The sequence below is a fragment of the Chiloscyllium plagiosum genome, chromosome 21 (genome assembly GCF_004010195.1).
Source record: "Chiloscyllium plagiosum isolate BGI_BamShark_2017 chromosome 21, ASM401019v2, whole genome shotgun sequence".
Classification (NCBI taxonomy): domain Eukaryota; kingdom Metazoa; phylum Chordata; class Chondrichthyes; order Orectolobiformes; family Hemiscylliidae; genus Chiloscyllium; species Chiloscyllium plagiosum.
This window is the reverse complement of record NC_057730.1, coordinates 12,190,658-12,211,554: the sequence shown is the minus strand read 5'-3', so window position 1 is coordinate 12,211,554 and position 20,897 is coordinate 12,190,658. Positions and strand designations below refer to the sequence as shown.

The 20,897-nt window shown below is 37.4% G+C and overlaps 1 protein-coding gene across 5 annotated transcripts in view; it reads left to right on the top strand.

Moving 5' to 3' along the window:
- The window catches only part of smurf1 (SMAD specific E3 ubiquitin protein ligase 1), a 122,406-nt gene extending 107,100 nt beyond the window's left edge, over positions 1–15,306 (top strand). For 4 of the 5 annotated variants that reach the window (XM_043711258.1, XM_043711256.1, XM_043711259.1 and 1 more), the window contains 6 exons: positions 3,834–4,012; positions 4,961–5,098; positions 6,010–6,130; positions 7,202–7,403; positions 12,502–12,586; positions 13,209–15,306. In XM_043711258.1, the coding sequence (XP_043567193.1) occupies positions 3,834–4,012; positions 4,961–5,098; positions 6,010–6,130; positions 7,202–7,403; positions 12,502–12,586; positions 13,209–13,308 (825 nt within the window). In that variant the 3' untranslated portion in view covers positions 13,309–15,306. The remainder of the gene's footprint in view (positions 1–3,833; positions 4,013–4,960; positions 5,099–6,009; positions 6,131–7,201; positions 7,404–12,501; positions 12,587–13,208) is intronic. The other variant, XM_043711257.1, reaches the window with a different exon arrangement.
- The last annotated feature ends 5,591 nt before the right edge of the window (positions 15,307–20,897 follow it).

The window sequence follows — 20,897 nt, the reverse complement described above, 5'->3', positions numbered from 1 at the left end:
AGTTTTCCCTGTATTCCATGAGATCTAATCTTGCTAACCAGTCTACCATGAGGAACCTTGTTGAAAGCCTTAATGAAGTCCAAATAGGTCACATCCACTCATCAATCCTCTTTGTTACTTCTTCAAATAACTCAATCAAGTACGTGAGACATGATTTCCCACACACAAAGCCATGCTGACTAACCCTAATCAGTCCTTGCCTTTCCAAATACATGTAAATCCTGTCCTTCAGGATTCCTTCCAACAACTTGCCCACCACTGATGTCAGGCTCACTGGTCTATAGTCCCCTGGCTTTTCCTTACCTCCTTTCTTAAATAGTGGCATCATGTTAGCCAACTTCCAATCTTCCAGCACCTCACCTGTGACAATCGATGATACAATTATCTCAGCAAGGGATCCAGCAATCACTTCCCTAGCTTCCCACAGAGTTCTCAGGTACACCTGATCAGGTCCTGGGGATTTATCCACTTTTATGCATTCAAGACATCCAGCATTATCTCCTCTATAATATGGAGATTTTTCAAGATGTCACCATCTACTTCTTCACATTCTATATCTTCCATGTACTTCTCCACAGTGAACACATGCAAAATACTAGTTTAATATCTCTCCCATTTCCTCAATTCCGCACATAGGCTCCCTTGCTGATCTTTGAGAGGCCTTATTCTCTCCCTAGTTATCCTTTTGTCCTTAATGTATTGATAAAATCCCTTTGGATTCTGCTTAACCCTATTTACCAAAGACATCTCATGTCCCCTTCTTGCCCTCCTGATTTCCTTCTTACATATACTCCTACTGCCTTTATACTCTTCTAAGGATTCACTCGATCTCTGCTGTCTCTACCCTGACATATACTTCCTTCTTTTTCTCAACCACAACCTCATTTTCTCTAGTCATCCAGAATTCCCTATACCTACCAGCCTTTCCTTTCACCCTAACAGGAATATACTGTCAGTGGACTCTCAACTTTTTGAAGGCTTCCCATTTTACAGCCGACCCTTTCCCTGCAAACATCTGCCCCCAATCAGCTTTTGTACGTTCTTGCCTAATACCGTCAAAATTAGCCTTCCTCCAATTTAGAACTTCAACTTTTAGATCCAGCCTATCCTTTTTCACCACTATTTTAAAGCTAATAGAATTGTGGTTGCTGGTCCCCAAAGTGCTCCCTTACTGACACTTGAGTCACTTGCCCTGCCTTATTTCCCAAGAGTAGGTCAAGTTTTGCATCTTCTCTGGTAGGTACATCAGCATCCTGATTCAGAAACTTTTCTTGTGTACACTTAACAAATTCCTCTCCATCTAAACCCTTAACACTATGGCAGTTCCAGTCACTGTTTGGAAAATTATAATCACCTACCATAACCACCCTATTATTCCTACAGATAACTGAAATCTCCTTACAAATTTGTTTCTCAATTTCCTGCTGACTTTTAGGGGGGGTCTGTAATACATTCTCAGTAAGGTGATCATCCCTTTCTTATTTTTCAGTTCAACCCAAATAACTTCTCTGGAGTATTCCCAGGAATATCTTCCCTAAGTACAGCAGTAATGCTATCCCTTATCAAAAATGCCATTCCCCCTCCTCTCTCGCCCCCTCTTTCTATCCTTCCTATAGCATTTGTATCCTGGAACATGAGCTGCCAGTCCTGTCCATCCCTGAGCCATGTCTCTGGGATTGCTATGATATCCCAGTCCCATGTTCCTAACCATGCCCTGAGTTCCTCTGCCTTCCCTGTTAGGCCTCTTGCATTGAGGTAAATGCAGTTTAAATTATCAGTCCTACCTTGTTCTCTGCTTTGTTTCCGCCTGCCCTGACTGTTTGACTTGTTCCTTTTCCCAACTGTACCAGTCTAAGATTGATCTGTTTCCTCACTAGTCAGATTTCCTCCCTCACTCAGATTGATCTCTTTCCTCCCTGTGTCCCACCCCCCAATCTTACGAGTTTAAATCCTACCAAACCGCTCTAGCAAATATCCCTGCCAGTATATTAGACCCTTTCCAATTCAGGTACAATCCATTCTTATTGTACAGGTCTCTTCTACCCCAGAAGAGATTCGAATGATCCAAAAAATGTGAACCTTTCTCCCTTGCACAGCTCCTCAGCCTCTCGTTCATCTGCTCCACCCTCCTATCCCTACCCTCACTAGCTCGTAGCACCGGGAGTAATCCAGATATTACTTCCCTCGAGGACTGCCTTTTTAAATTATTGCCTAACTTTCTATGTTCTCCCTTCAGAACCTCATTCTTTTCGTTTTCCTATGCCGTTTGTTCCAATGCGTACAATGACCTCCTGCTGGTCCCTCTCCCCTTTTGAGAACATTCTACACGTTCTTTTGAGATATCCTTGATCCTGGCACTAGGGAGGCAACACACCATTCTGATGTTTCATTGCTGGCCGCAGAAACATCTGTCTGTGCGTCTGAGTAGAGAGTCCCCTATCACAGTCACTTGCTTGGAACCCAATGTACCACTCATTACATTAGACCCTGTCTCCGTACCAGATACTTGGCTGTTCATGCTACTTTCCCCGAGAGTCCGAGAGTCCATCACCCCTTACATTTTCCAAAACAGCATACTTGTTTGAGCTGGGGATAGCCACAGGAGACTCCTACATTTCCTGCCTATCCCTCCTACCTTTCCTGGAGTTAACCCAGCTACCTGATTATGTCTGCATTTTTTTTTCCCTTCCCATGACTGCCATACATCACACCTCCTTGTCCTTGTAAATTTCTCATTGCTTCTAACTGCCGCTCCAACCGATCCATACGATATGATAGGATTGTCAACCAAAGACACTTCCTGCAGACATAACCATCAGTAACGTGAAAACTCTCCCTAAACTCCCACATCGGACAGGAAGAACACATCATTCCACTAAAGGTCATTTTTGCTCCTTCACAATCTACAGACCCACAAAATAGCTTCTAAATTGCTATAAAGAAACAGTGCTCCAGGCTAACTTAGTACTTATGGTTTATATTTTTAAAATTTAAACAGGAGACAGATCTCAAAAAAACACATAATCAAGGAAGAACCCACTCAGTACTGTAGACTTACAGCAAGGTTACATGTAAAAACTACACACTTATCTGTTCCTGTGCTGTGAACTCTCCCACACAGGTTCCTCCAACGTCAGCTGTGAATTTTGCTGTTTGTTAATTTTTCCTAGACACACTCCGCTGTTGAGAGATAGATGAACTCCACCAACAAAGGCAGTAACTGTGCAGATTCTTTGCTGTGTCAGTTAGCAGTGTAGGTTTCATTCTCTTGTTCCCTCACTGACCATGTGGTAGCTGCCTTTGTCTGTCTTCCTCCTTTTACAAATGCTGTTGTTCTGATGTTTTATGTTCAAAGATCCAAAACAATGCAACAGCTTATACAACAGTAATTGCTGCTCCCGGAATTCAAGGAAATCACCTCCAACACCTCTAGCAGCCACAATTTTTTCCCATCTGAAGGCAAAAGTGCAGACTCATTAACATTGCCATGCTAGTGAAATCATGGTCATCTTCAGCAATGCTCTGAGATAAATGGAGGATATGGTATAAATCATTTTCATTTATTGTGGGTTGGTAATTTGCATAATTTGCATATCCTAACCCTTCTAAATTAATTTCTACCTGGGCCTGAACTGAAATACTTTGTACTGCTGAGAATATATTCAATTTGACTGATTGTGTGAACTTAATCCCTGTATCGTTTTTTGCATTGATGTTAACAATTCAGTGAGCTATTAGGGAGGGTTAATTTTATGAATGCTGCTGGTGTTATTACTAGTCAACCACAGGATGGCAGTCTTTCATTTCTAATCAAACAATGTCTGTTTTCACAGGAGCATTTGTCGTATTTTCATTTTGTGGGTCGGATAATGGGACTGGCTGTATTCCATGGACACTACATTAATGGGGGCTTCACATTACCATTCTATAAGCAGCTCTTGGGTAAACCTATCCAGTTATCAGACTTGGAAACTGTGGACCCAGAATTGCACAAGAGCCTGGTTTGGATCCTGTGAGTTCAGCTAATAGAATTGCTTCACTGTAAAATTAATTCTTCAATTTTTCCTTCCTGACTGATATTCATTGTTGCATCTCGAGGCCGAAAGTGGCTAAGTAAGGGTTTGACAATGTTACTTTAAGAAAAGGTGCAATAACATTTCTTAGAAATAAATTTTCTACAAATTATTGTAAAGAACATAATTTTAATTTATTTAAACTGGAAGGAGTTGATTTTTAAAGGTAACTCTTCATCTTTCAGTTCAGAAACTGTAGGATTTGTGTCATTATTCCATAAACCACAAGTAATAAAGGATTATACCGTTGTTAGCTTTGTCCTCTCTCAATTTGTACCTTTGAAATTCTTAAAGGGACAGTCAGAGTAAATGCAGCTAAAATATTTTTTTCTTCGTTGACGAATCTAGAACCAAAGGGCACTACTTAAAAATAAGGAGTGGAGGATTCCATTTAGGACTGCCACGAGAAGTAATCTTTTTACATTGGGTTATGTAGAAAGACTTAGTCTTTGAGAATGTTTTGAGGAGAGGTTGATAGACTTCTAATTACCAATGGCATAAAGGATTATGGGGATGGTGCGAGCAAAAGATATTGAAGTGTTTGGTCAGCCATGATCAGATCAAATACCACAACAGGCTCAATGGACTGAATGGCCTTCTCCTGTTCTGATATTTTTGAGATTTTGTGTGTGTTTAGAGAAAATCAGGATTCTGTGAAATTCTCAGTTTATGTGCACTTTAAGCACCCCATGGCAATGGATGATAAATAATCAAGGGTTATTCAAAACTTTGATTTGCCTACTTATCAACACTAAGCACTTGTGTAACTTGGATGGTATTATTTGAAGTCTGAAAAAGAATTATGTCTTTGCTGTAACTGAGCATAGACATTTGCATTTGATATTTTATTAAATTATATAGCCAATTTTTTTTCTTTACTGTTATAGTGAAAATGACATCACACCTGTACTTGATCATACATTTTGTGTTGAGCACAATTGTTTTGGTCGGATTATTCAACAAGAGCTGAAACCAAATGGCAGAAATGTACCTGTTACAGAGGAGAATAAACGAGAATATGTGAGGTCAGTGGTTTATTTTTCTGTTATTGGTAGTGGAGTGGGAGCTTTGCTACTCTTTCATGCACAGTTTTGAAGTAAATATTCTGAGCTCAGGAGTGTCTCATGACATTTTTCTCTTTGGATTTTTGAAATAATTCATCTTGATGAATAAGGAGTGTTATGTCAGAAAAAGTATTTTCTCCTGTCTTGAAAGATCAGGACTCTGATTTTTCACTTCAGACTTCCTGACTTCAAGTCTGATGTGCATCCTGAAAGGATTCTGCACCCACACAGTGATTTCTTGACAAGCTGAAATCTTTGTCTGAGTTGTGTCTGCGATACCAAACTCAGTGACATTTTTTCACTAATTCAGGAGTTAAAAATAATAACTTGCTGAATAATTATTTACAACCAAGGCAATTATAAAATGGAACAACAGGTGTCAATGAAAAGTCATCAATTAAATAAATTTTGTAGATTGTTTGTTGTTTCAAAGTGCATTATGCATAAGAATTAAAATAGCTAATGTTTATTTTGTGTTTTGATTCCAGAGGGAGAAAATTGAGCATATTGGCAACCCAAATACGATGATTATTTAAATTATTCACCATCTCAACTATCGTCCTACAACCCTAAAATAAAGCATTATTTTTGTAGCCTAATATTACAATTAGTTCTTTGAAAATTGCACACAAAATCCATTCTGGCATTGCTTGGCTGCATTCCAGATTACTTCATTGTGCTGCTTCTATCATGTTACTATTTGTAGAAATACAACTTCTTTCAATATTAATATTGACCCGACATCTTTTACATGTAATTTAACTTTTCATATAAGTCTGTTTAAATTGGTATATAGTTTTACAAATCAAAATGTCTTTGCATTTATTACATTTCTAACTTGACTCCATTAATTTATCTTACCTTGTGTTCAGGCTTTACGTGAACTGGCGGTTTATGAGAGGAATTGAGGCACAATTCTTGGCTTTGCAGAAGGGATTTAATGAGCTTATTCCACAACATCTACTTAAACCTTTTGATCAGAAGGAAATTGAGGTAACGGTCTTGTTCATATTTGGTTAAAATGTAGCTTTAAATAGCTGAACACAAAAATATTTAATAGGTCCTATTTCCCTTCTTTCCTTTCTCATCAGCCTGGTACGGCATTTGGGAATGTAATATCATGACTGACAGTCTCAAAATCAAGCCCACCTGCTGAGGAACCTTAATATTTTGAGTTTTGATCTGCCTGATTAAGGTGTATGCATTATTTCCTGAAAAGCACACCCAAAGATCATAGCCTAATCTAAGATTAGAGTATTTGGGTGTAAGTTGCCATGGCAATGAGACCTCACATGTATGGGCATTGCTAATGTTTATCTGGCTAAAACCATTCAGCTTACCAGCATATTGGTAGTCTTCCCAGTGTCCATCTACTTGTAAATTCATCTGGTTAGTCAGTCGTCATTTGCATACTGACAGACTTTGAACCTATCTGGCAGAGATTTGTTATGATGGTTACAAAAACAGAAATTGCTGGAAAAACTCAGCAGGTCAATACCTTCTGTGGAAAGAAAGCAGAGTTAACATTTCGGATCCAGTGGCCCTTCTTTGGAATAAGAATTTCTGAAGAAGCGTCATTGGACCTGCAACATAATTCTGTTTTCTCTCCCAGATGTTGCCAGACCTGTTGAGTTTTTCCAGCAATGTATTTTTGTGCCTAATTTCCGGCATGTGCAGTTCTTTGGTTTATTTGTTACGATGGTGTTAGCCATTTGTGTCTTCCTTTTATTGATGTTTTTCAATGCTAATTCAGTAGAGTACAGTTTGCCATGATGTGTTTCAGAAGTGCTTCATTTATGCATTGATGAGATGTACAAAGCACTTGTGTTTAGTTTTATAACTTCATGGGTGAATTTCCTGGTTAATAATAGCCATGAAACACTTTTGGCTGATAAATTATTTAAGTTTAGGCAGTTTTGTCAGCAGGTTTGTTCACCATTGATCTGGGTACTTTTAATATGTATTGTATACTTAAGTGCAACAAATGCCAATCATTTAAACATGATGTGGGATACTGGAATGTGTACTGAAACAAGTATGTGCATTTGATTTTTTTTCCTGCAGTTGATTATTGGTGGATTGGGCAAGATTGACATTAAGGACTGGAAGGCTAATACACGTCTGAAGCACTGTACATCTGACAGTAATATAGTAAAGTGGTTCTGGCAAACAGTAGAGATGTTCGATGAGGAAAGGAGAGCACGACTTCTTCAGTTTGTGACCGGATCTTCCCGGGTACCTCTTCAGGGATTCAAGGCACTACAAGGTGGATAACATAAAACTGTATAACATAAAACAATATAAGCAAGTTGATCTGTTTGGTTTTATTTTGCCATACAGGTGTGAACGAGTGTTGTGGATTCTTTGTAAATAAAGCCATACTTAAAAATGGTGGTGCTTTGAAATTCACATGCAACATAGTGGGACAGAAAACTATGTTTGTATTTAATCATCAGACTTACTGCTGATTAGATAAAGAGCAAAACTGGAAATAGCTAAGTATTTTATAGTGTTTATATTAAGTTCCAATAAATATTGCTTGCAAGTATGTTAGTTTGGTCCACTGGTGACATCTTATCTATATGTGAAATGATTGACACCCCATTCTAGGACTTCAGCATGCATGCAGATTGAAACTTCAGTGCATTAGTTAAGGAGTATTGTTGATTTGTGCCATTTTCTTTCAGTCAAATGTAATGACTGTGGAATCATAGATTGGTTACAGCACATAAAAAATGCTTTTGGCCATTTGGGTTCACACTAGATCTTTGAAAAATAACTCCGCTCTTCCTATTCTTCCATCCTATACCTATTACCCTGTAAATTGTTTCTGTTCAGGCAATGATTGAATTCAGTTTTGAAAACCAAGATTGAATCACACAGTTTTATATATTGTCATATGTGTCACATTTGTATATTAATTTTTTTTTACGTTGCCTTCGTTACTTCTACCATTCACTCTAAATTGCTGCCATTTGGTTTTTTGACACGTCCATCAGCAAGAACAATTTCTCTCTTTCCAGATCCCGCATAATTTTGAACAACTCGTTCAAATCTCCTTCTTTAAAAAGGCCAGTTGTCCAAAGTATCCATGTACCTTAAATTCCACATCTCGGGGATCATTCTCATCAATATTTTCAGCGCCTTCTCCAGTGTCTTAAAGTGTGTTGCCCAGAATTGGATGCACTACTCCAGTTTGGACCAAGCTAGTGTTTTATAAAAGTTGACCAAAACATCCTTGCTTTTATATGCTATACCTCTATTTGTGAAGGCTAGGATTCCATATGCTTTATTAACCACTTTCTCAAATTGGCCTTCCAACATTGAGCAGTTTTTGTTCATAGACCCCAGGTTCCTCTGCTGTTAAACCCCTTTTAGAATTGATCCTTCATTTTGCCTTTCCTTATTCATTCTGCAAAAATTCTTTTTTACTAAATTGGATATAACTAATACAAGCTCTTCACAATTGTAGTTTTAAAAGGTGTATTTTGTCCTTTTTTTTTTCTATACGAAGACACGTTCAGACAGGTCTGCTAAAAGCCGATAAAGTAAACAGCTTCTGAGGCCTTGGCTTATTTTTAAAGTTGGACCAATAGAATCAGCCTGACTGGGTGGGATCCAGCTCCCACAGAATCAGAATTTTTAGCTTTAGCTTCCGGAGTTTCTGGGCTCTTGAAGCTGGATGTGAAAGCTGTTATACCTTTCTCTGTTACAGCTAAAAGCTAGGGTTCTCTTCCTGCTAGAATTGCATGTAAGACAATCTATTGAATTTGCCTTTGCCAAGGGTGTGTTTATAGGAAGTTACTATATTGGAATGGTTAATTAGTAGTAGTTACTATGTGTATGTGTGTATGTATATTATTTTGTTAAGCATTTCGATAGAGTTACAGTTAAGCCAATTCTTTTATTTTTATTTTGTCGGTATTTTAACGGTCATGTAAAAATGAAGTGTGTTTCGATTGAAGTCGAGTAGTTTGACCAATTGAATTGCATCTAGAATGCAACACATTACATTTGCCTTTAAAGTACAATAAAGTTAGGGTCCAGACTATCATCTTAATATATTTTGAGGGGGGATTGGTCTGGTCCACAACACAGTTTTGTCCAATGATTTTAATCTGTCATCCCACCAGTCTTTTCCTAAATAATGCAAGAAAGAAGAGGGAAATATTTGGCTGTCTTGACCAACATTAAATCCTAGTCAACCCCCCCCCCCCCCCCCCATAAAAGAATTAAATTAACATTTGACTCAGTGTTGCATGTGTGCCTTTGTATAAATAAATTGCTACAACCTAGAGTTGAACAGATCGTTGAGGTTGTGAATGTTTAGCCTAACAGAATGTCTGGGGAGGTGGGTGAATCTGTGCAGATTTTGGTGGGTTTGAAGATCATTGTGTTTTGATAACAAATTTTTTGTAATCTTTCAAGCCTATATGTTGGGCAAGTAATCTGTCAGAACAGTGACTCTGAGAAATCTTATTGAGAAATGAAGGAATAGAACTGCATGTCATCAGCATAGATGTCAAACATGTCTTTTATATGAAGAATGTTGTTTGGGAATAACAATGAGATGAGATGGGGAAGCTGATGAGTATAGTCAAGAATAGACTTTTTGGGCATACTGGTGGTGTGTGGGACGAGGGGAGAAAATATCAGTGTTGAAAATACATTGATTGCATTCAGATTTGTTGAACTCCATAATGAGCAGATATTCTAATGGATAGGATAATGGAATGGAAAGCATTAATGCCAGAGGAGATAGATCCATTAATATATCCGGGACCGATAAAGTAATTACTATGGATAACAAACAATGCAGAATGCATTGTTTTCAACATAGGCCAGATTGGATATACCTGGAGTCCTCAAAGAAACAAAAGAAGTAATGGATAGAGGTCTTGTGTGTATATGTTTAAAAAGGAATATCCTAATAAATTTCAGCATTTCAATTGACTTTTATTAATCATTATGCAATTTTGAATGCCAGATCAATACACTGTATAGACTCTAATCCAGGATGCCTTTACAAAATTTACGATTTCTAACTTTAGTTTTTATATGTACATAATGAGTGCATGCGCAAACAGCTCAGTCAAGTTCACAGGAGTACAGTCAAATATGTGTGCCATTAAGTTACATTAGAAGATCTGAGTCAGAATGTCAGAAGTTAGGTCTAAAGATATAGCCACAGATCTTAAGGAGTGTCTTAATGGAGGAAAGCAAGGTAGAGAGGTGCAAGAGGATAACCAATGCTTGATGTCTACGAATGGGGAATAAATGCTGGGTTATTCAGCAAACTCACATCCTAAGCACAAATTGGAAAAAAAATGTAACTGAGGACATGGCCATCAGTGGTGAAAGAACTAAAATTGGAATGCACCAGATGCCAGAATTAGGGAAAGCAATCGAGATGAAGGACCAGAATTGGAGGAGATTACAGAGGTAGAAGGAACAGAAAAGAATTCAAAGATGATATAATAGGGGATCAGGACTTGCTGTGATCTAAGACATGAGCAGCAGCATTGTAAGTGACCTCAAGTTTTAGGAGGGCAGAATGTGGGTGTCTACTATGAGTAGCTGAAAATGTGTTGCTGCTGACCTGCTGCGCTGTTCCAGCAACACATTTTCAGCTCTGATCTCCAGCATCTGCAGACCTCACTTTCTCCTCCGTCTACTATGAGTACCCTGATATAGATGAGCCTGCAGATAAAGATAGCATGAGTGAGGGATTCAGCAGCAGATGAACCAGGTTGCGGTATTCTGAAGCTGGAAATAAGCAGTCCAATGGATGCATAAATGTAAAGCCAGAAGCTCATCTTAGGATCAGATCTGACACCAAGATTTCAAACAGATTGGCTTCACCTCAGACTATTGCCAGAGAGAAAGATGGAGTTATTAGCTAAGGAATGGAAGCAGTGAAAATACTTAGGACAGGTTTTATTCTTTCTAATATTGAAGAATTTTTTCGGTGTTGGTTAGTTGATCTGATAATTTATCCGTGATGTGGAGGTGCCGGTGTTGGACTGGGGTGGACAAAGTTAAATATCACACAACACCAGGTTATAGTCAAACGGGTTCATCCGAAATGCTCAGGACCAGCTGGTTTTCGGAATTCAGAAGTTGTTGAATTTCAGAATAAGTGATAGTTTGGTGAAAGTTTAAACAACCTTACCTAACAGCAGACTCACTGAATAAAACGGGCCCTGAAACAGAATTGAGGTCTGCCCGTGCTGGGCCATGCCACCCCGTGCCCCCCACTCCCCTCCACGTCACATCTGAGTGACACACATTGAATGGGTGTCAACTTGGGTTAACTGTTTACATACCAAACAACCTTGTTAATGAGAAAAAAATTTACAAAAAACCTTTGGATTTCGGGTGCGGGGTTGTCTACCTGTACTAGTTGATGAAGGAGCAGCACTCTGAAAGCTTGTACTTCCAAATGGACTATAACCTGGTGTTGTGTGATTTTTAACTTTGATAATTTAGCAACAGTAGAGGGTTTGAGAGAAGTGGTCAGATCATATTATCAAGAGTATACATAAAATGAACATTGTTCCTTTGGACAGTGTAACCAAGAGGCAATTTGTGAATGAAAAATAGTGGTCCTGGCAGAACTCAACTTGAACATCAGTAAGCATCTAATAGTGTGTGCCCTTTGATGGCACTGACAAAAAGTCTGTCCATCACTTTACTCCTGATTACGAGTAGGTTTGTTAGTGTGAATTGGCTAGATTAAAGTTTCATGCATTTTTCTGGTTACAGCATACCTGGGAATCTTCCACTTGTTGGCTAATATTGTAGCTGTACTTGAGCAACTTGGCTGGCGATGTGGCTATTTGTGGAGCACAAGTCTTCAGTACTGCAGATGAGACTTTATCAGGCCCGTAACATTTGCTTGATCAAGTGCATTCAGCCTTTTCTTGCTTATTGTGGTGAACTATATTGAATAAAGATGGTTGCCAACAACTGGCTTTGGCATTTCACTTGCAAGCAGGACTCCATCATCATTACAAATTACATTGTACATGATCTTTCTCCTGCAACTAATTGGTTAATTCTCCAGTGCCATTTCCAACCAAAAGGGGCTGAATTCCTGCACTGGATATCTTGCACTAATATTAAGGTGTCTATTATCCATTGTCATGTGACTGTAATCCTCAAATTGTAGCTTACAAATTGTCTTTCAAGCCCTTTATGATGCTTATATAAAATATCACACTTGCTGTTACAACATATTTAAAAATGACAATGGAGCATACTAAAATTGGATTTCCAGCATCTGCAGTTCTTTGGTTTCTTTTTATGGGTTAAAACTGTTTTGTTACTTGCTGTATGGTTTAACTAGATTTTCTATTTGTAAGGTTCTACAGGTGCTGCAGGCCCAAGACTTTTCACCATCCATCTAGTTGATGCCAACACAGAAAACCTTCCCAAAGCACATACATGGTGAGTTTCTCTATTACCAATTAACAAGTTTTCACACAGTAATCATATATTGTAAACCCTCTAGCCAATAACTTTCAAATTATATCATTCAACCACAATTGATTATTGTTTGGAACATCTATTCTGATTTTTCAGAATACTCAAAAGGCCAGTGTACTGAGAATGAATATTTATAGCTTTTGACAATTCCTTTGTTTATAATTTGTAATTAATGGCAACATCTTTATGAAGATACTAATTGTGCAGCAATATTTTTAATGAATTGCTTGCTTAAAGCAATGGTTTTGGATGGCCTTCTTCGAGCCATAGCAGGATTGTTCAATTATGTGATTCCATTTTATTCTGTAATGTTGCTCTAAACAAGCAACTGTTAAATATTGATTAAGTAGAACAATCTATTTAGCAGATTTCTTTTCTGATCCAGTGAATAATTATGTCTTTAACTGAACTCTATGACAAGCTAGCCATAGGACTACCCTCTCTCAAAAAGGCTGTGCCACATTTAGTTTTTCTTTTATCTAGATGGATTAGCTAGTTTATTACATAGATCACAAATAAATGTAATCACCTGTGACAAATATTGTTTCCATGTATGTTCACTGACTGTTGCCTTTCTCTTCAGTTTTAACCGTATAGACATTCCTCCTTATGAGTCCTACAAGAAGCTTTATGAGAAATTGTTGACAGCAGTTGAGGAAACTTGTGGCTTTGCAGTGGAGTGAAGTACATGAATACTTGCCTTGTAGCAATTGGGAACACTACAGAAGTGAAGTTCTGTTAGCTCTTGTTGAGCAGAGCACGATATGCCCGGGAGAACTAACAATTTACTCACATGGTTACTATAACTTACAAGTAACATAATGCTGATCAACTCAGAAATGGAAAAGTGGTAGGATTTCTAAAAAGCAAACTTGGAAGTTCATAAGTGAAGAAGATATTGTATCTGTAAGACAGAAAATGGACCTGTTTCAATTGTATTATACATTTTAAGTTGTGTGCTTGAAACTTTATTTCAAAAGACTTTGCACAGTGAAAGATGACAGATCCTTGCACATTTCACTTCCCTTAATTACTGTCCTTTTTATTTAACCCCACTTCAAAGCAGTTGTCTCATGGAGAATTTTCATTCTTTCAGAACCTGAAACTGGCATTTCGAAATACTGGATGTTAATTGAGAAATAGCTCTGTTTATAGCTACAGTATTCTTTTTTTTAAAATCAGTTCTTTCAGTGCAGGTAGTAGCTATACTTAGTGTATTTTAATTAAATCAGATTATTTTTAACCTATATTTTGTTAAAAAATTATATTCCTCCACAATATGCTGAGTAACTTTTTAAGAATATTTACAAATATATATGAACACAAAAAAGCTTAGCTCTAATAAAAGTGAATTTTTGAGTACTGAAATCACTTTTTGGCTCTAAAATTCAAACTTGTCACATGAAAACGCTTGTTCTGAGAACATTGAACTAAGAAATCCTGTGGATCTGTGCATTCCTGGAATTCCATTTTATAATGTACATAAAATAGAGTATCAGTTTTACAGAATTTAATTTAAAAAAAAACGTCTACGTAGGTTGAAGCCTGAAAGTATCTTTCAGTACTTGAAAGATTAATCCACAAATGTTGTTTCCACAGGAGTTTAGCTTGGAGAGAGTTGGTGGGGGGTGGCAGGGAAAGGTGAAGAAATAACACGCACTGTTTGTAGTGAATGGTGCTTTACCAAGTCCCTTTATTTTATAAATGTGACTTATCTTTAAATCTGCTCTTTTTTTTCACCTTTATGTTCCCTGCTAAGATGGGAATCTGCAATGGTAATCTTTGACAAAATGCTCCATTCTTATAAACAAAAATCACACTTAAGTTAGGAAGTCTTTGTATGTTTACAGTTGTATCTCTATCTTAACAACTTTCTGCATCTTCTACAAATTCTGCCAGTTTGGTTTTCTGTTAAGTTTTTACTTGAAAAATTAATTCAAGACATTTTAAATTAATTAACAATTTTTTGAAAATCTGAATAAGTGAAGAGGAAGTTTATTGAAATTGTATTTACAATGTTGACTAATTTAAAGAGAGTACTGCAGCTTTAAACAGAAATGATTCCTGAGTTTGTGGGGACCATTGTTTTTGAATTTGCTAAGTTGTGTACCTTATATTTCAGACAAAAACTGCGTGACCCCAAACTAGACCAACTTGATGAGATCTATGGGATAAATTGCTGTGGAAGCTAATAGCTTTTCATATGTTTGGTAACTTTTAGGAATATGACAAATATTGTGTCTGTTTTAAACCCAACACTATTCCATTCTCATTTTGAGAAAAATCATGTTGTCTCATTAATACTTTTCCTTTATGTCTTTTGATCATTATAAAAATGATAGATACTTGCTGTAAAGATGTTTTCCAAAATGTATTTTAAAGAAGAGATTTTTGTAGTATGTTTTTTATAATTCAGGAGTGAACAGGATATCCACATTCACCAGAATAATGGCTTTAAATTCAGAAAGATGATAATGTGTTGAATGGATGTTGTGTAAGTTCAGAAAAGTCTTATTACACTGGTTGATGTTACACAATGAAGGTACAGACCATGTTTAATCCCTTAAAATCCAGAAGGCATGAAATTAATTTCCTTGACGGAAACAACGGCTCGACTTTTGCATTATTGAAGATACCTGAAATCTCATAGTCTCAGGTAATAAAATTGTGATAACTTTGTGTATAGGGTTTTCTGTGTATTTAATAATTATTCAAAGGGGGTTTCATTCCACAGAAATTACAAAACAGTTGCACTTTCACAACAGCTCATGCTCAAGCGCAAAGTTTGAGTGCCATCTAATTTTGAATACTTGTCAGATTTCAGAAGGTACTTCTCTGTTTTACCCTTCATATTTTAGTTCAAATACATACAAAGTGTATTTTCAAAATGGTATTGAGTATGGACAGAGTTTTCAGTGTTGTTTTGGAAATTGGAATACTGTGATGTTCTAATACAGCTTTTGAAAAACCTACATTGGGCTTTCTATTGTAATCTAAAGCCAATCAACAGAAGTGATCTAAGGCATGGCTCTCCAAAGTATGAGCAGTGTCCTCCAGTGAGATTACGGGCCAATATTTTGAGGCCTTAAGTTCCTTGGCAGCAATAGCTGTCCGCAACCTCTGACCAAGTGCTAACAGCTGCAAGTCCCCTTTAAACCCTCGCTTCTTTTTCCATAGCAGTTGTGGCCAAAGTGGCTGATCTTTGAGGTCTGATTCCTGTTTGGAAAAACCTAGTAAGAAGGTAAGTGTATTTCACTTCAAATCCCTGCAGTTTGAACAACCTCTCAAAGGTCTCCTTCCTCCCAGCTCTCTCAGCTCGGTGTATACCTCCCCTGCACTCAGGCACCACTGACACTGTTCTCAAAGCACTTCTCCCCTGCCCAAACTCTTTCTCTGATGTCTCAGAGGCCCGCACCCCCCCAACTCTCTCATTTCAACTCCCAAATGCAGTTCTGGAGCAGGACAATTTTCAAGCCTCAAAATGGGGTGTCAATGGGAAAAAATGCTTGAAAAGGACTAATCTAGAGCGATCGCAATAAGGCAGTTTCTTAAGAGAAGTAATACTAGAAATACAGGATGTGAATTTGAATCCTTTGTTCTTTTTAAACAGATTATATGTCATACTTTTAACATTTTAATTCTGTAAACAGGCACCTGTTCATAGCAATGACCACTTAGCTGTCCAGATTAATTACTCAATATGTTTTAGTTTTAGTGCATCCTACGATACAGGTTTTTAAAATTTGGCATATTGTATCATCAAATGTCTGTTTCATTTTTCATTTTTCATTTGTATGAAGCTTCAAAACAGAGTAAGTAAGTGTGATTGTGTGATTTAAACTAACACTTTTGTCTGAGCTATGAATAGAGCATTATTTGGAGACACATTTAAATTGATACCGATTTTCGGGATATTATCACTTATTTAAATGTGGACTCCATCTTCTGAAAATGTATGTTAACAATTGATATGAATTGACATAACCTGTTCCAAAAGTTGTACTGTAAAGAATAATCTGTTACATTTACTACACATTTATCCAGTTGAAAATGTTGTTGCTAAGAGAGGCAATGCTTCTTCAGATACTGAGCTGTGGCCTTGAATGATCAGAAAATTGGGCTTTCTTCCTAAAGTTCATTGGTAACTATAATGTTACCATGTATTATATACAAATGGAACTACATGCTGTGTTTACAAAATTGGGACATTTGTACTACAACTTTACTAACTAACAACACTACAGTTTTTTACATTTCAAAACACAAAAATTGCCATATTTTTATGGGTGGACTCATGCCTGTTTGGAAGAGGTTTTACTGATCCACATTGCATAAAATTAGGAGGTTATGGTATATCCCAACACAGTACAAATACACCTTTAAACCCTGTAGTATAATATGATTTAATTTTCTTTTTCCTCTTCCCACCCAAAAAATTACTAAGCCAAAGACAATATAAAATGAGTTTGGAAACCCATAACAACATTTCTGTTATAAGTGTTGAATGAAGGTATTTTCAAGAATGACAATATTCAAGAATTGTATTCTTGAAATAGTTTTAATCTCATGATAAAATATATTTGTTGCATTAAGCATTTATGTTATAAATTCAGATTGTAATTCTGAAGCAGAAAGGTGCATCCAAGATTCTCCATATAATGATTTTCCATTTGACTAATAAGTGGTTTCCATAAATAGCAGTTCATTTACAGAGGCCACAGCAGTGATGGAAAATTTGAACATTTGACGTTATAGCATTTTAAAGTTAAAACACTAATATCCAAAGCTCCTAAGTGAGTAAACATAAAATTTGGGGCACAGTATTTCAAATTAACAGTCAGTTAAGTACAACTTTCTGTTTTGTACTTGGATTTCCAATGAAGGAGAAACCTGTTTTGGACATTTCAAATAAATGAAATGATTGGACATCAGGTGAAATATTGGTAGTTGGGTGTCGAGAAGGAACCAATGACTTGTAACTATTTGGTGAAATTAACTGCTACATAACCACATAGAAGCAAAGCCTTATTAATATAGATTTTATGTAGAAAATACAGTGTTACTACTCTGGAACAAAGAAATGTACGGATTTCATGCAAACTAGAGTTTAATTTATTTTGGTTTTGGAAAACACTTTGTACAAGACTGCATCGTCCTTATTTTATTGGGGAATTGGGTTGTGTGAAGAGCTTAATTGCAAATAGGTTGATGTTTAGATTTCACTTTTTCTCCTGAATTTAGGTATGATGAACTCAATCGTAAACAAACAGTACCTTTCTGAAGCTCATAAATAAAACAAAATATTTTTAACTGGGGAAGTTTGGTATTTCATTCCATGTAATGGAGCAATGCCAATTAAACATAAAATAATTTGTTTTTAATTTGCATATTGTGCAACCTCAGGCCTCCTAATGAACTAAGTAGGTAGTAAAGCTCTTTAGAAGTGTAGGAGATGCAGCAGCCTGATACCTCTGAGAAATGCTATAACTTTCAAAGCAAAGGCTGGGACGGAGGTTAATTGTGAACCCATTTAATGGCCCACTAACCTTGAGTGAGTTAATGAGCTGGGGAGGACCAAAGTTTAATTTTCAATTAGCAAAATGCTGTAAGACCATAAGACACAGCAGCATAAATTAAATCATTCAGCCCATTGAGTCTGCTCTGCCATTCAATCATGGCTGACAAGTTTCTCATCCCCATTCTCCCTGTAACCCTTGATCCCCTTGACAATCAAGAACCTATCTACTTCAGTCTTAAATACACTCAATGACGTGGTCTCCATAGCCTTCTGTGACAGTAAATTCCATAGATTCACCACTGTATGGCTGAAGAAGTTTCTCTTTATCTCCTTTATCTCTGTTCTAAAAGTCTTCCCTTTACTCTAAGGCTGTGCCCTCAGGTCCTAGTCTCTCCTACCAATGGAAATGTCTTTCCAAACGTACAGTCTGTCCAGGCCAGTCAGTATTCTATAAGTTTCAATTAGATCTCCCCTTCATCCTTCTAAACTCCATCGCGTACAGACCTGGTGTCCTCAAACGTTCCTCATTTGTTAAGCTTTCCATTCCTGGGACCATTCTTGTGGACTTCCTCTGTACACATTCCAGGGCCAATAAATTCTTCTTGAGGTGTGGGGCCCAAAACTATGCACATTACTCCAAATGTGGTCCGACCAGAACCTTATAGAGCATCAGAAGTACATTTGTGCTTTTATATTCAAGTTCTCTCAAAATAAATGCCAGCATTGCACTTGCCTTCCTAACTACTAACTCAACTTGCAAGCTTACCTTGAAACAATCCTGGACTAGAACTCATAAATCTCTGCACTTCAGACTCCTGAATTTTCTCCCCATTTAGAAAATAGTCCATGCTTCTATTCTTCCTACCAAAGTGCATGACTTCACACTTTGTACTCTATCTGCCACTTTTTTGCCCACTCCTAACCTGTCCAAATCCTTCTGCAGCCTCCCAAGCTCAATATGACCTATCCCTCTACCTATTTTTGTATCGACTGCAAACTTAGAATGCCCTCAGTCCCTTCATCTAGATTGTTAACGTGTCAAGTGAAAAGTTGCAGTCCCAACACTCAGCCTTGCGGCATGTCACTTGTCATCACTGGCTTCCTTCCTGAGAAGGACCCTTTTAACCCTGCTCTACTTCCTGCCAGACAGCCAAACTTCTATCCATGCTAGCCAGAACTGAGCAACCTGTTTCACTTTAATTCATAACTGTTAGGTTTATTTCTGAGATATTTACATAATACTTAAAATGATTAAAATGTTTTACCACTCTGAGTTTTCTTTTGGATTGGCTGTTTGATCACTTCAGCATGTAATGCACCCTAAATGTTCTACATCCTTTCTTTTTCAAGAAAGCAGAATATTCCACATAGCTGAGTATATCTATGACACAGGTACTCTGCAGGCAGCTCCCGCTTTCTGGCATTATTTGCTGAGTTCACCACCGGCCCAATTAGGGCATCTACAGTTGAAGATTGTGTTGATCAGATGGTACAAATACATTGCTGGGTCAGGACCTTGAAAATATCCAGACCTCAGTACCTGCCTGTATTGAAAATCAAACCAGTTGACTAAAATGAAAGATGATTCGTTGCTGCAGGGAATTTATGTCTATTTGCTAAAATCCAATTTGCACAAAAATCATTGTATGAATCCAAATGAGTGTCACTACTGGTAAAGAAAACTAATAGAGGAGAGAAATGTCTTGATATTTGGCTGTGGCTACCAGATATTCCTGTATTATAAGAGAAATGCCTTTCTAGTTGAACTCAAGTTTTCATTTTGCTTAAATTCCCGTACTTTCTTTGAAATGGATCTTCACTGCACTCAGGCCACTACTAATATTTAAAAATCTGTGATATAGTATGGGTGTGTTATTAGGCTATGTAGAAATTGTGCAGAAAAGGCCAAATTTGGCAATGCATGCTGGGATGTACTTTCACATTCATGTTCTGTTCCCTTTTTTGTGATGTACAATGATCTCTGGCTATTAAATTTAAAATGTTTCTCCAGAGATTTGGAGCAGGGGCCAGAAGAACAGAGGTGTTTATTTTTCTTATGAATAATTTGCATAATAATGTGCTGTCAGCATAAACATTACAATATAACTACATTGAAAAGTTACGCCATAGAGACTGAGTAGCTGATTTGTTCATTATTGTATTTTTGGTTCTCCCTGCAATCTATGCTTTTCTGAGATAAAGGCTATGGGTTGGTACAGACCTGTCACCAGGAATGTGGATTGTGTGGCCTGAGGTGAATAACCTGCATTTCTTTTTCCTCTATTCAGTACGAAGCACAAGACATAATGTTTCTTTCCATGAGTGAATAGATGTGATCTTAATCTTAGATATGAAATAAGCAATCCTGAAGTGGTTAGAGATCCAGTGCTGGACCATCATAGAATCCCTTCGGCCCAACATGTCCACACTGACCCTCCGAAGAGTAACCCACCCAGACTCATTCCCCTACCCTATTAACCTATTTTATCCCTGAATAATGCACCTAACCTACACATCCCTGAATACTATGGGCAATTTAGCATGGCCAATTCACCTAACCTGCACATCTTTGGATCATGGGAGAAAACTGGAGCACCCAGAGGCAGACATGGGGAGAATGTGCAAACTCCACACAGCCAACCATCTGTGATACTTCTAAGCCCAATGGGTGTAGCAGTCTTTTTGAATGTAGTCATTCACTTATTCCATACATGTGCTAGTGATCCAGTGGTAGTTTAAATGACAAGAAAATAT